We start from the raw sequence: 13,648 nt of genomic DNA on the forward strand, positions 1-13,648 counted from the left end.
TAGATGCCAGTAGCAGCCCCCTCCCACCACGGGGACATCGCCAACACCCGTGGGCAGGGAAATCAATCCCGGGGGAGAACCGCTGGTTGAAAGTGAGACGTCTTGTTGGCAGATGTGTAAGCAGCGCCGGGGACTGAGATGTTTGGCCACATGTTGCATGTGGGGCTGGTTGGTTGGCATCAGCATGTCACCCGTCTGACTGCCTTCCTCAACCCTGCGGATTTCCAGGGTCTGCTCTTCTCCTGGGGTGTTGGTGTCAATGAGACACATGTGTTGGGCAGCCCTGTTGGCCCGGAGCCACCTCTTCTTGCAAGGGCCCCCTTTTAAAGACTTTTACATTCATCTGGCAGATGATCTGGATACATCTGCATCCGCCTATGGTGTGCTCCTTCTCTGGTGTCTCTGCCTTTGCCTCTGGCTCAGCTTGCCCCTGATAGTTGGTCTCCATCGATTATTGGAGAATCTGAGATCGATGTGCTGCGGCTCCCTGTCACTTACCAGAAAAACTCCGGTGGAGGGGACAATTTGCATACTACGCTTTTATTATATAGGAGGATTTGCATCAGGAAAGCGAAAGGTTGGAACTTCAGGACCTGCTGCCAACTCCCAGATAAGAAGTGGTTCACTTTCTAACTGCTGCCACTCCCCGCCCACGGGAGCTTCTAGGAATCATCTAGGGCCTGAGAATTTACTCTTCCAACCACGCTCCCGGCCACACTGGCTCCCACAGGCTGCTCCACGCTGCAAATACTAGGAAGGCTCTTTGGGAGCCAGGTCTGTCTTCCCAGACGTCCGTGACCCTCTGGGCAGTTCTCCTTAGTTGACCTGCGTTCCTGGGCCCCGCAGGCAGTCCCTTTGTCCTCCCCACAAGGACATGCTCACCCACCTGCATGACCACACAGCCCGGCAGTTCTGGGGGCCGAGCTGCCTCGTGGCCAGTTCTCAGGGACAGAGATGTAGGAAGGATGTTCAAATAGGTAGTGAGCTGCTAAGAACCAGAACTTTCTTTTTTAAAAATATATTTTTATTAATTTCAGAGAGGAAGGGAGAGGGAGAGAAATAGAAACATCAATGATGAGAGTTCAATCATTGATCGGCTGCCTCCTGCACGCCCCCTACTGGGGATCAAGCCCACAACCCGGGCATGTGTCCTTGACCAGAATCGAACCTGGGACCCTTCAGTCCACAGGCTGACGCTTTATCCACTGAGCCACACCGGCTAGGGCTAAGCACCGGAACTTTCTGTGGGGCCTGTGGGCTGCCTCTGTTCTTGGGGAACACAACTCCTCATTCAGCGTCTGGAAAAGCCCTTTATGTTGAGTCGCACAGTGGAGTGTTTAAGAACTCAGGCCCTGGAGCCAGACGGCCGGGTTCAAACCCCAGCCCTGCCTCTTACTCTCGCTGTGGCATGGGCCCTTGAATGAACCCGAGCCTCCATGACTCACCTACACAATGGGTACAGGTGAAATGGGAGAACATACGTGGGGTGCTCAGCACAGCTCCTGGCATACAGTATGTGTGGGGTACGGATCAGCTGTTAGTATGATTGATACTGCTCCATAAGCAAGCCAGTCTTGGGAGAGCTGCTCAAGTAATTCAGCACCCGCATGTACTACAAATAAAATATTTTATTATAAAAAGCTCAGCTGCACGGCATCTTGGAAGGAACGGAACGTCCCCTCCAGCTTTCCTGCCGTTGCACAGGAGGGACTAGTCAAGTGTACCGGTTAAGATGGTCTTCAGCATCTTCAGGCCTCGGGCCCTCCAAGAACCGATAGCGTCTGGGCTCTGAGAACCCACCCTGGGCCTCACCCCCACACAGTCATCCAGCCCTTTGTTTCAGGACTCCGGTGAAGAAAGCAAAGGCTTAACTTGTTTTCTTTTGGAAACAAAACAGTCACAGTGAAAAGCAAAACCAAACCACACTCTACACCAGTCACCAGGCATCCTTTCCTGGTCGGAAAGAGGCTGTTGTCACCACTGATTCAGTTGAGGAAAGACAATGGGGAAGATGCACCGCCCCTCCCCCCATGGGGCCCGCAGCATCACGGGACCCGAGACAGCATCTCCGTCCAGTGCGCCAGCTATGGAAGGTTCTGTGGACGTGCGTCACCCCAGACTCACAGGACTCCCCAACCCACACCCCCCATTCGAAACTGCTCAGTCCGCATCTGTCCCCTCGCTTCTCAACTGTGGCTGGAGTGGCTTCATTGGGGGCTGTTGGTGCGGAGGGTGAGTGACCGGAGGGAACACCCCAGAGAGGGGCCGTCAGTCGGGGGGCCGGGCGTTGGGGGCCTTCTCCTGGACTTCGTCGTACTGTGGCGGGGGAGTCAAAGGCTCGATGGAGGGAGGAGGGAGGTTTTTGTCCGGCAGGTTGATCCTAAAGTCTTTGAGGTGAAGCTTCTCGGATTTAATCCTTCGAACTTTCAGTGGCTTCAGGCGTTTAGCCAACTTGGAGTTCTGCCTGTCGGGTGGGTGCCCCAGGCTGCCCTCCACGTCGGCCCTGGGGGTCGTGGGGCTCGTCTCGTCCAGCCCCGTCAGGGACTCATAGGAGGGGAGAGAGATGCTCAACCTCGGGCTGTGGTCTGGTTCCCTCGCTTCTGAGAAGTTGGTGTTCATCACTTCCTCGTAACTGGGGACGTAGTACCTTGAGGAGGCCTCCTCCTCGTCCTCCTGGCTGCAAGACAACAAGCACAGGCACGAGGGTGAGCAAGGCCTCAAGTCACCTAAAATCATGAGAAGATGGACTCTAAATCAAGCGTTGGCTCTGGGCTCATAGACACCTGCCTTGGAAAGAACCAATGGGTCTGAGAAGTAATAAAAGCTAACACTTCTTCTGTTTGCTGTGAGCCAGGCAGTGTGCTAAGTACTTGAGCACATATGAGCCAATGTCACTGCCCTATGAGTTAGGTGCTATTATGATACCCATTGTATGGATGGGAAGACTGATACATTGAGGTTACCTGACTCGGCCATACCTTTAGCAAGTGAGCGGGTGGGAAGTGAATACCGCATTCTCAATCACTACATCATATTATCTGGGTGTTAATCGCTCCTTGCCTGTAAGTCCCACACTTCACATGCCCACTGGGCTATTCTGATGCCCAGCTGGTCCTGTAGCCAAAAGGCAACATAAACATGCATGAAACAGCTGCCAGCTCGAAGCAAAATGGTTGGCCCCAGGTAGAGAAGGCATATCTGAATGTAAAATTTATACGGACAGTGGGGCCTTGACTTACGAGTTTAATTCGTTCCGAGACTGAGCTCGTTAAGGAGCTCGTTAACTCAAATTACTCTGTGAACTCAATGCAAAAAATCGGCCGAGAGACAGCTGGTATTTCAAAAAACTCGTTAGTCGGGACACTTGTAAGTCAAGGCCCCACTGTATTTCAAATTATTCTGTGATTTTTATCTTCCAGGTTCACCATAAGACTCAAAGAATAAGTCAGGTCCTCATCCTTACGTTCATTTGACTGTTGAAATAAAAACTCCCAAACCAGGGTGTTTTTTACACATTTATAGGGACTGATGCCAACAGCCATTTCCCAGAGCCCTACACTCGGACCGGTGGGATGGTAACAGCATCTGAAACCTTGCTGTTGTCTGGCTTTCCTCTCATGTCCTTCGGGCACGCACCGGGTGAGCTCACGGCTCGGTGAGTAATTATGGGGGACTGCTTTTCCTTCTTCGTTCTTTCCCAAGTTTTCTAGCACATGCACGCTTGTCTTTTATTATCAGAAAATAGGTTTAAGTTTTCCAAAGTAAAAACAACTCCCTCCCACTCTAAGTAGCGCTTTCCTATAAGATAAGAGCTACTTACAGAAAATTCAAGCACAGAAAGATCCGGTGAAGAAAAGAAAGCCCTCCCAGACCCCCCCACTGCTAACGCTCTGCTGCACACCTTTCCAGATCCGTCCCTACCTGACCCCACAGCCACTACACTGGACGCCATGAGGCTGCCCTCCACGTCGGCCCCGGTTGTCGCATCAGATATTGTGGGTTATCACACAGCATCCTGCACCGAAAATGCTGTGTGATAACCTCCTGTCCTCAGGGTGGCGGACACGGCCCCCCACCAGCAAGTAGAGATCAGCTGTGACTGCTCAGAAGGTCGCTGGAGGACAGGCCACAATTGAGCCCGATGGATGGATATTTAGGGTGCGTCTCTGAGAAACACAGAGGCACAAACTCCTTTGTGCTTGTGTGGCTGTCTCCCAAGGATCAGCTCTCCGAACAGAATCGACAGGCACCCACATCGTTAACACCGCCTCTTACTGTGAAACTCCCCTCCTGCAAGGTCACGCGGCCAGCGGCAGCCCGCCAGCGCCCGGGCCGTCTGTCACGGCCAGCACGAGAGGCAAAGAATAACGACACCTTCTCTGTGTTTGCATTTCATGGCTAACGAGGTTGGACATCATCAATAGTCCGGACGTCTCTGAAATGCTTGCCTGTCTCCTTCTGTCCATTTTCCTACCGGCGTGTTCATCTTTATTCATGTGCAAGGGCTCTTGATAATGGGGGCATTAACGTTTATCATGTATCCCCAACACATCACTCATCCTTTAATTCTGTTTGGGGCATTTGTGATCACAGAGAACACTGCTTCCCAACCACTTCCACTCAAAGCAGATGCCCACAGCACGCCGGGAGGGATGGACAGGCAGCCCAGCGGGAGGCTCGGGCCACCCCAGTCCCCACGCCACCTCCCTGGGGGCGTCAAAATCTAGGGGCACCTGTAACCCGCTCACACCACTGTCCTTGGGAGACTCTGGGATGGACGTATAAAGTGATTTGTTCAATGAGAAGCTGTGTTACGGAGCCGGAGTGGGGGAGTGGGAAGGTAAAGACTACGCTCTTCTCCTCTGAATTATGAAAACTCTAGCGAAGGAAATAAAGCCACACACTTTCCGACTGCTAGCATTCTGCTGCACACCTCTGCGGACCTTCCCTAACCCCACAGCTACGATATTTGGGTGTGTGCATGCATGGCCCTGGCCGGTCTGGGGCTTGCGGGGGAGCAGGGGGGTGGTCGGCCCGTCCTCACCTGTCCTCCTCCGGGGCGTGCGGCTCGGGCCCCGGCAGGTGCTGGATGTGCGCCATCTCCTCGCCCTGCCGCTGCTTCCGCTTGTCCCGGATGCTCAGGCAGATGGAGAGCAGCAGCAGCATCACCCCGGCCCCCACCAGCACGTAGGCCACGGAGAACGTCTTGCTCTTGAGAATGCCGCTGCCTATCTCCGTCTTGTTGCCCTGGGCTGTGGGCTTCTCGCCGGAGCTGAACCCGGGCACCAGGTTCCACATGGCCATGATGACCCCCAGGACCAGCATCCCCAGGCCGATGGCGGTCAGCGCGTAGTGCGAGCCGTTGGCCTTGGACTGGGCCATCATGCCAGCGGGGGCAGGGCAGGGCCCGGGTCCAAGGAAGAAAATAAATTTAAAAAGCAGCCGCCGCCGCCACCACCACAAAAACCCCTAAACGCACTGACCAGGATCCCTAGCGCCGCACTAGGAAAACAGCAGAACTCGGGCACACGCGAGGCATCGGTGGGGACAGCTGCGGCCAGAGCCTGAAGGGAAAGCAGAGGAGAGGAAAATCAGCTGCGATCACCAGGCCTTTGAGAGCGCGGCGGCTGTGCTCTGGAGGGAGTTGGGGAGCTGCACTGAGATGGAGCCAGGCTCCGGCTGGGCTGCCTTTGATGCATTCCAGATGTCTTACACCAGGAAGGCTGCCCCGCCTACGCCCACCCGAAAAGGAACAGCCAGGCCGCTGCCTGCAGGAGGCCAGAGAGGTCAGGCCTCCGGGTCGGTCCAACATCTTGTGGAATTAAATGAAGTGCAGTGAAGTCTCACGGGAGTACGCGAGGCGTGTGAATGATGGCACGCACAAGCCGTGATCAATGACTGTAGCAGAATCGCCTGGGCGACGGGCATCGGTCAAGGGGACCCAGTGCAGCCAGCCCACTGGGGTCTTCCCCAGCCTCAGTGGCTTCCCATTTCCTGCCGCGGAAACTCCAGGCTCTTCAGAATGAGGGTCATGGCCCTAGCCAGTTTGGCTCAGTGGATAGAGCATTGGCCTGTGGACTACAGGGTCCTGGGTTTGATTCTGGCCAAGGGCACCTACCTCTGTTGGAAGCTGGATCGCTGGCCCTGGTTGGGGCACATGGGGGAGGCAACCAATCGATGTGTCTTTCTTGCATCAATGTTTCTCTCTCTACCTCTATCTCTACTCTCTCTAAAAAAAATCAACCACCAATGGGAAAATATCCATGGGTGAGGATTAACCAAACAACAAGAACAAAAGAATGAAGGTCACGGCTGACCTGGCCTGGTCCTGCCTCTCCCACTCATCGCTCTCCTCGCCCTTCTCTGCACACCCACTTGCAGCATTTCTGCGGTTCGGTGACTACCCCAGCTCGGCTGCCCCTTCGGTGCGCTCCTCCGAGCCCCCGGCAACGAGTGTGGCAAGTCTCTCTCTTCCTGTGACCCTATCTTCCTCATCTCTGGGCCTGACCACAGCAGGGACTCAGAAGCTGTCTGTGGAGTCACAGGAATGAAGTGAACACAGGCCGCATGAAGACACACGTCCCTTCAGCCACATGGAGTTTTCCTTTGCTTAAAGGGACAGAAGCGTGCACCGTCCGCACCTTAGCTGCTGTGCCCCTCTTCCCTTGAAGCAGCTCAGAGACCTCGTGCTAAAGGGAGCAGCCAGCCGTCCCGGGGTTCCATCACCACTTCCTGGCCGGGAGAGTGAGCCACGTCAGCACGTCACCTGAAGGTTTAGCCTGGAACATGTCCAGGGGCCAAGGAGGACGAGCAAGCAATGCTCGTGCGTGCGTGTGTGTGTGTGCGTGTGCGTGTGTGTGTGTGTGTGTGTGTGTGACAGAGATGTTTATCCATTATCTGTTCTCTCACAGTGTCAGGCTGACAAGCATGGAAGTGCGAGACTCCAAACATCATGAAAGCAGAGTCAAGATTCCCACCCTCCTCAGCTCAAAGGAGACACAGATGACGTGAGTAGCAACGGACCAGTGACCCGGCCAAAAATCCAGGAAGAAGCGGTGCTCCCTGATGACCACTCCTCAATACGTTCATTCCGCGAGGCAGCCGCCTCTGCAGGCAGCCGAAGCCTACGGATGTTTAGATGGCCAAGGCCCTCTTTTCAACCCTGCATTCTTTCCGATCTTCCCCAGAGGACGCTAACCAGGCTGCTTGAAATCCGACGCTTCGGAGATATTTTCTCATTAAACAACGGCCTTCCTCTGAAACTGGCCATTCTGTTAGAAAATACTCTAGAAATATTTGGGATAACATCCTTCATCAGCTTGAAGTCTGTTCCTCACCTCCCTCCCCTATACACCCCCCCCCCCCCCCCGCACGCACACACACATTTCTTGTGCATCCGCTAAGCAGTGTTCCGGGCACTAGAGAAACACGGGTGAGCAAGGTAAGGGTGGGTGGGGCTTCCGGGCCAGCAGCCAGCAGTCCACAAGGAATAACCGTAAGTTAGGCAGCCGGGGTCCTAAGCCGGGCTGGAGGGCGTTTGGAAAGTCTCTGCAAGACGGACGTCCCACTGGCACAAGAGGGCCTGCACCCTGAGCATGCTACATTGGGTGTGCACGTGTATGCACGTGTGTGTACATATGTGCATATGCACGCATTTGTATGGTGTGTGATCCTCTATGTGTGTGCATGCATGTGCACAGTGTGCATGTGTGTGACAGGCAGGGCACAGGGGTCCTGCTGCAGACAGACAGAGTGGGACCAGCTGGGAACAGTCTACCGTAAGCACAAGGCACTGGTTTCTCACAATATCACTCCCGGCCAGCGAGGGGAAGGAGGAGGGGTTGGCAGCCCTAGAGACGCCTGGTTCTGCCGGACGGATCTGAGACCAGGCAGAGGCGGAGGGCGCAGTGGTGGAGAGGTGCAGCGTGAGGCTTTTGCTAGAAGCAGGAGGTGGAAAAGCCACAGACCGAGCACCGGTTAAGGTCCCGGCAGGTCGGCCTTGTGCCTGGGAGGCTGATGGTGTGTTTATTAAGCCAGCGATCGGGGCCACGTTGGCCACCACCCCCTCGTTAATTCTCCATTCAAGCACTGCCTTATTCGGTCAGTGAGTAAACTGGCCCGAGATGAGAGTCCAGAGCAGAGATAACACGTCAGGATCCACACGTTCTAGGCCTCAGATTGTCAAAGATTGAAAACAGATGATACTGATATTACCCAGGGTGGATGAGGGTGTTGGAATGGGCGATTTCATACAATTTTTCTGGATGGTAAATTTTGGCATTTACGGATCAAAAGTTTCCACAGCATTTAGAGCCTTTGGTTCTGCAATTCCCACTTCTAAGAATTATGTGTAAGGAAAGGATATCCATTATAGCTTTACGGTAGTGAGAAGCTAGAAGCGACTTAAGTAGCCAATAACCTGGATCTGGTGAAATAAAACATGCGCTTATTAAATTACGGTCTCCAGGCAACTAATGATGCATTTCAAAGTCCAAGAGCAAGGTTAAAAGAACGGTGAGCTCAGTGTGATGCTAATTTAAAAAGCCTATGTACACAGATCCGTATATATGAATATGTAAGAAAAAAGACTGGATGATCCTACTCATGTTAAAAAAGAGACAGTACATTTTCATATCTACAAATGCGTGTAAAAATCCCAGGTGAGGGGCACATTCCAAATTTATAACAATGATTGCTTCTGGGGAAGGAGGAGCCTTGGGAAGTGTCCCTTTTACTCTCTATGTCTGTATTTTGATTTTTTTTTTTTTTTTTACAATCAGAATGCGTTGTTGCAAGGCAACATAGCTTGGTGGTTAAGTGTGAACTTTGGAGCCAGGATGCCTGTGCTCTCAGATCCTCGCTCTGTACCTTCCTAGCTGTGTGACCGTGGACAAGTTACTTAACCTCTCTGTGCCTCAATTTCCACAACTTTGAAAAGGGGATAAGCTCTCCAGCCCTCATATCATAGGGGAGTTATGGTAAGTAAAAGCACCCAGGACAGGATGTGGCCAGCATGTAGTAAGTTCTTATAGAAAGGTTTGTTATTATAAATATTATTTAAAGTCTGCATTCTGAATGGGGTGAGATCACCCACAAGGGGAAAAACTTGGTTTTGGGGGACGGTGTAATAAACTTAAGACACTAGAGTGGTCTTGGCCCTCCGCAGTCTATAAACAGACAGTACCTCTGTGGTCTTCAAATTTCATGGGGGAGGGGGGCAGGGGGAGGGGAGCATTACAGAAAGAGAGTTTATAACGAGTCCTTAGGGGACAGTGGGAAAGAGGTTGAGAAACGCTACTTAATGTATCACAGCACATTGCAAAATCCTGGATCACACACACCATGATGTTTATAGTTATTTTCTCTGTGTGACGGGATTAGATCGATTTTTCCTTTCTTTTTCTCACGGGGAAAAATGAGACTTAAAAAAAAAAAAACCAAACAAATGTACACGTGTTGCTTTTTGAAAAAGAAAATGAGATAAAGGATGTTGTTTTGGGGGCTCACGGCAGGGTTATGTGTCCAGCAGTAGCTTCAGGTTGCTGGTCGATTGCACCGCCCCCTGAAGCCAGGATCCCAATGGCCTGGGGCGAGGGGGGTGGTGGTGGGCAGGATGTGAACGCTCCCTGAGGTGCAGCTTGGCTATTTATCTTATTTCTGGCTCGCTGACCGTGTTATATTTAGTGTGGTGTTCTTTCCCTTTGAAAAATATGGAAAGAAGCTAATTTTGTGCATAGAGGATTTGGACCACATAGCGTCTGACATGTTCCTAAAACAGAATGGCCTGGGTGCTGTGTCAGGACCCGAGGGGTCCCAGCTCCACCGAGTTCACCTCCGGACCCTGGAGTTGGACCCTCCATGGCTCATGTTCAAGGCTGTCCTGAGGGCTTAAGTGAGGGACCCTGTGCCTGGGTTTTCAAGAAAAATTGTTAACCAGTTAAGAGAGGCACTCACCTGTGGTTACCTGGGGGGCTCCAGAAAGGCCTGAAAACAACTCCTCATGCTCAAGCCTCGCGGCAAGGACCCGCCTGTAAGAAACCAGAGGAGCGTGGTAAGTCAGCTGTGAGCATCCCAGTGTGAGGCGCTCACGGGCAGATGTGAGTTTCCTTTGTTTTTCGGGAGTTAGAGCATGGGTTTGGGTAGGGGTACGTGCCAGGAAGGTTGCACCCAAAGAAGCCAAGATTCTGTACCAAAGAAGTGAGGTTGCAGAAGGATAACCACATGGTGGCTACATTTACCAAACCCTCCCATGGTTTTATCCATCGTATATGTGCTCCAGAGGTTAAAAGGAGAGGAAACACTCCCTAGGGTCATACAATGGCGGCACATATAACCTTGATACCAAAACCAAAACCGGATGAGGCAAGAAAGAGAAATGGCAGGCCGACTGGCCCCCACGCCTAGAAACCAAGGTCCTGAACGAAATCTCGGCGAACAGAATCCAGCAATGTTTTTTAAAACAAGATATTACGTCACAATGAAATTGGGTTTGTCCCCAAAACGTAGGGGTGGTTCCACATTAGAAAATCAAGTAAGGTCCTGTCCCAGGAGAAAGGATGAGCCGTGACAGTGTTGCCCAGTGGAGTATTAGGCAGCAGTGAAAACGACAAACCGCAGTTACAGGCACCAACACGGACCATTCTCACACACGTGACGTTGTAGAGAAAAGCAAGCTGCAGAAGCATACACGCAGCAAGATTCCGTTTATATGAAGTTCAGAACCAGGCAAACCACATATTGGTCGACTTTTGTAACATTGGGCAGGAATGCAAAGATGATAAACTAAAGTTCAGGATAGCAGCTCCCTCCCTGGGGGAGTGAGACATGGTGGTGGGGAGGGGAATAGTGGAGGGTACATGGGTTTTGACTTATGATTCCTTAAACTTTGCATGGGAGTTTCCAAAAGCCCATCCATGTCTTTCCACTCTTAGCATAAAATCCAAGCTCCTCTGCTATGGTCTTCAAATCCCACCCTGTTGGATTGGGCTCCTGCCTCTCTCACACCTCATCTCCTGGCTCGCCAACCCTCAGCGGCCTCTGTTCTGTGTCTCAGTCACACCAAGCAGGTCCTGCCCCAGGGCCTTTGCACTGGCTGTTCCATCTGTCTCTCCTGTTTGGCTTCTTTGCTACTTTCTCTCTCAGCTCAAATGCTGCCACCTCAGCAAGGACTGCCCTGACCACTCTACATCAATGCCTGCTCGCTCACCCCAGGCTTCGGTCCTTGATGACACCCCTTCCCGGGGTGGACAGCATTCCCTCACAACCTACACAGTCTTGCTCTGTGGCTCCCCATCTCCCCTACTGGAGCGTGAACTCCCTGAAAGAACGCTCCTGTCTGTCTTCATCTCTGTGTGCCCAGTATCCCGCACCGTGTGTTGGGAATGTAACAGCTACCTACTCACTGTCTGTAAACGGAACGAATAAGTGGATGACTATCTGGCGAGTTAAAACGTTTAGCCCACATCCCATGCGAATTGAGGGAAATTCCCAGTTCAAGGTTGGCACCGAGGGGGAGAGGAGGGGAGGGAGCTAATTTTCATGAGAACCTGGATCCCGAAACCTAATCGTATGCAAATGATTTCCCAGCAGCATGGGCAAGGTGCCCAGATGAAATGCGATTTCCATTCTAACCGCAGAAGGTGACCCTAGCACTATTCCCTGGTGGGGTTGGAGGTTTCAGCGGTTTCCGCACCTTCTCAGGTAGAAGTCAGCAGGAGTGGGAGAGCTGTGAGCCCGCCACTCCCACTGGCAGCTGTTATCTCTGCTCTCAGGCACTTGTCTGGCCAATCAGAGCCAGCAGGGATTTTTAGTTTTGGGGGGTCAGGGGGGGATGAGGAGGGGCTGTGTCCCGGGGAAGGTAGTCTCAGCTCTGGCCATCAGAGTGCTCCACCTGGCTGAGACCCACGTGGGTCCTCACTGCGGCCTGCACCTGGACCGGAGTCTCTATGAACCTAAAGTAAAGACAGTGATTTAAATAAAATCCAACAAGAGAAAGCAGCTCTGCCCCCTTCTCGCTGAGTCCCAGACATTCTATAGAACATGGTTTAGAACCCGGGGATCAGGTCTAGACCTCACATGGCCACTGAGCTCTGCCCTGTGGCCCTGGATGGCACAGCCCCAGAGGCGTGGGCCCAGCCGGCTTTGGGGGAGGAGCTCTCGGCAGTCGAGGTGTCTGGCAGTGTGACCAGCCCCCGCGACAAAGAGGCTCCTTGACGATTCTCCCTGCGCCCCAACCGCTTCCTGCCAAGCTGCATAAGGGATCCCCGCTCCATTCATTCAACCGGCTGCGCTGCATTCCCACCACAAAGGAAGGATTCAGCGGGGCCCTCTCGGCCAAGGTTCAGCCCACAATCACTTTTGTCACCAAGTTCCAGTCCCAGGCAGCAGGGAGGGCGTGGGGCCGGGGGACAGGCTCCCAGCCGCCGCCACTGCCGCTGTGCAGTCAGGGAGTTTCAGGCCACATCCCCAAGAGCCAAGGTCAAAGGGTGTCAGGTTCCTGTTCCATCGGAACAGGTTCTTGTGGATCGTGCTCACGGGAGCAGTGCAAGCCCCGTGCGAATGAATCACAAAGGGGGGTGGGAGGGGCAGCCTGAGCCGGGAGCCACGGGAAAAAGAAGGCTGGTAAGTAATCCGCAAGGCAGAGGGCTGACAGCAGCAGGACCGGTGAAGCCACGCGCCACGTAACAAGGTTTCCGTCAACCACAGACCGCATATTCGACGGTGGTCCCACGGGATTACTGAATTTCTGCTGAGAAATGAAGGCTATGGTTCAGGGGGATTTTTCCTCTAACGGGAGCAGTGTCTGGAGCTTGGCAGTGGACTCCCTCTCACTCATAGTACCTCAATTCTGAGCGCACAGATTGCACCCCAGTCCCTCGGCCACTGACCTGTTTACTCCCAGAGGAGCCCGTCCCCCAGCGATGCATGTTCAGAGGGCGCTGCAGCCCCCAGGCCCGGCTGATGGACTTCAGAGGACCCGGCTGTAGGTGCTCTGTTGAGGACCTAAGGTCCTGTACACGGACTCAGGCCCACGGGAACACCTTAACCTGTATGAAGTGCCACGGCCACTCCAGTGAGAGTTTTCCTTGTGGGACCAACCTGTCCCTGGACATTGGAAATATTGTCAGGTTGTAATGGTGTAAAGCAGAGATAGTTTTATTTCTTCTATCAGTTCAATACCAGAGAGAGCCTTTTATGCCAGACTAGGGGCCCAGTGCACAAATTCGTGCACCTTGAAAGGACCTGTGGGCTGTGAGGCTGCGGCAGGCCCAGGGGTGGGTCTTGGCCCATCCTCTGCGCCCCCGCCCAGCCCCTCCTGCCATGACCCCCAGTCCCCTGTCTGCCATCAGCCCTGCTCCTGCCGCTCCCATGAGCTGACAGTGCCAGCTCCGCTTGCAACCGCAGATGGCGCGGAGCGATTGGGGCTGGCGCCAGCAGCAGCTGCTGCCCTGATTTCCCCTCAGGAGCAGGGGGAGGTGGAGAACCCTCAGGGGCGATCAGGCCAGCAGGCACCGCTTACACCCACTGATGGTGCCGAGTGATCGGAACCGGCACCAGGCACCAGCAGTGGGTGTGAGCAGTGGCTCTGGCGCCGGCAGCGGATGTGAGTGGGGCCAGCGCTTGGGTGGGACCATGGCACATGGGAGCA

General features: G+C 53.5%; 1 protein-coding gene across 3 annotated transcripts in view; it reads right to left on the reverse strand.

Annotated features, from left to right (window-relative positions):
* Positions 1 to 1,610: 1,610 nt before the first annotated feature.
* Positions 1,611 to 13,648, reverse strand: part of TMEM51 (transmembrane protein 51) — a 48,044-nt gene continuing 36,006 nt past the window's right edge. For all 3 annotated transcript variants that reach the window (XM_081088093.1, XM_081088094.1, XM_081088095.1), the window contains exons 2-4: positions 9,955 to 10,028; positions 5,045 to 5,564; positions 1,611 to 2,677 (exon numbers count right to left, since the gene is read on the reverse strand). In XM_081088093.1, coding sequence (XP_080944219.1) covers positions 2,269 to 2,677; positions 5,045 to 5,385 — 750 coding nt within the window. In that variant the 5' untranslated portion in view covers positions 5,386 to 5,564; positions 9,955 to 10,028 and the 3' untranslated portion in view covers positions 1,611 to 2,268. The remainder of the gene's footprint in view (positions 2,678 to 5,044; positions 5,565 to 9,954; positions 10,029 to 13,648) is intronic.

The sequence above is a fragment of the Myotis nattereri genome (assembly GCF_964212035.1).
Source record: "Myotis nattereri genome assembly, chromosome: 3".
NCBI lineage: Eukaryota > Metazoa > Chordata > Mammalia > Chiroptera > Vespertilionidae > Myotis > Myotis nattereri.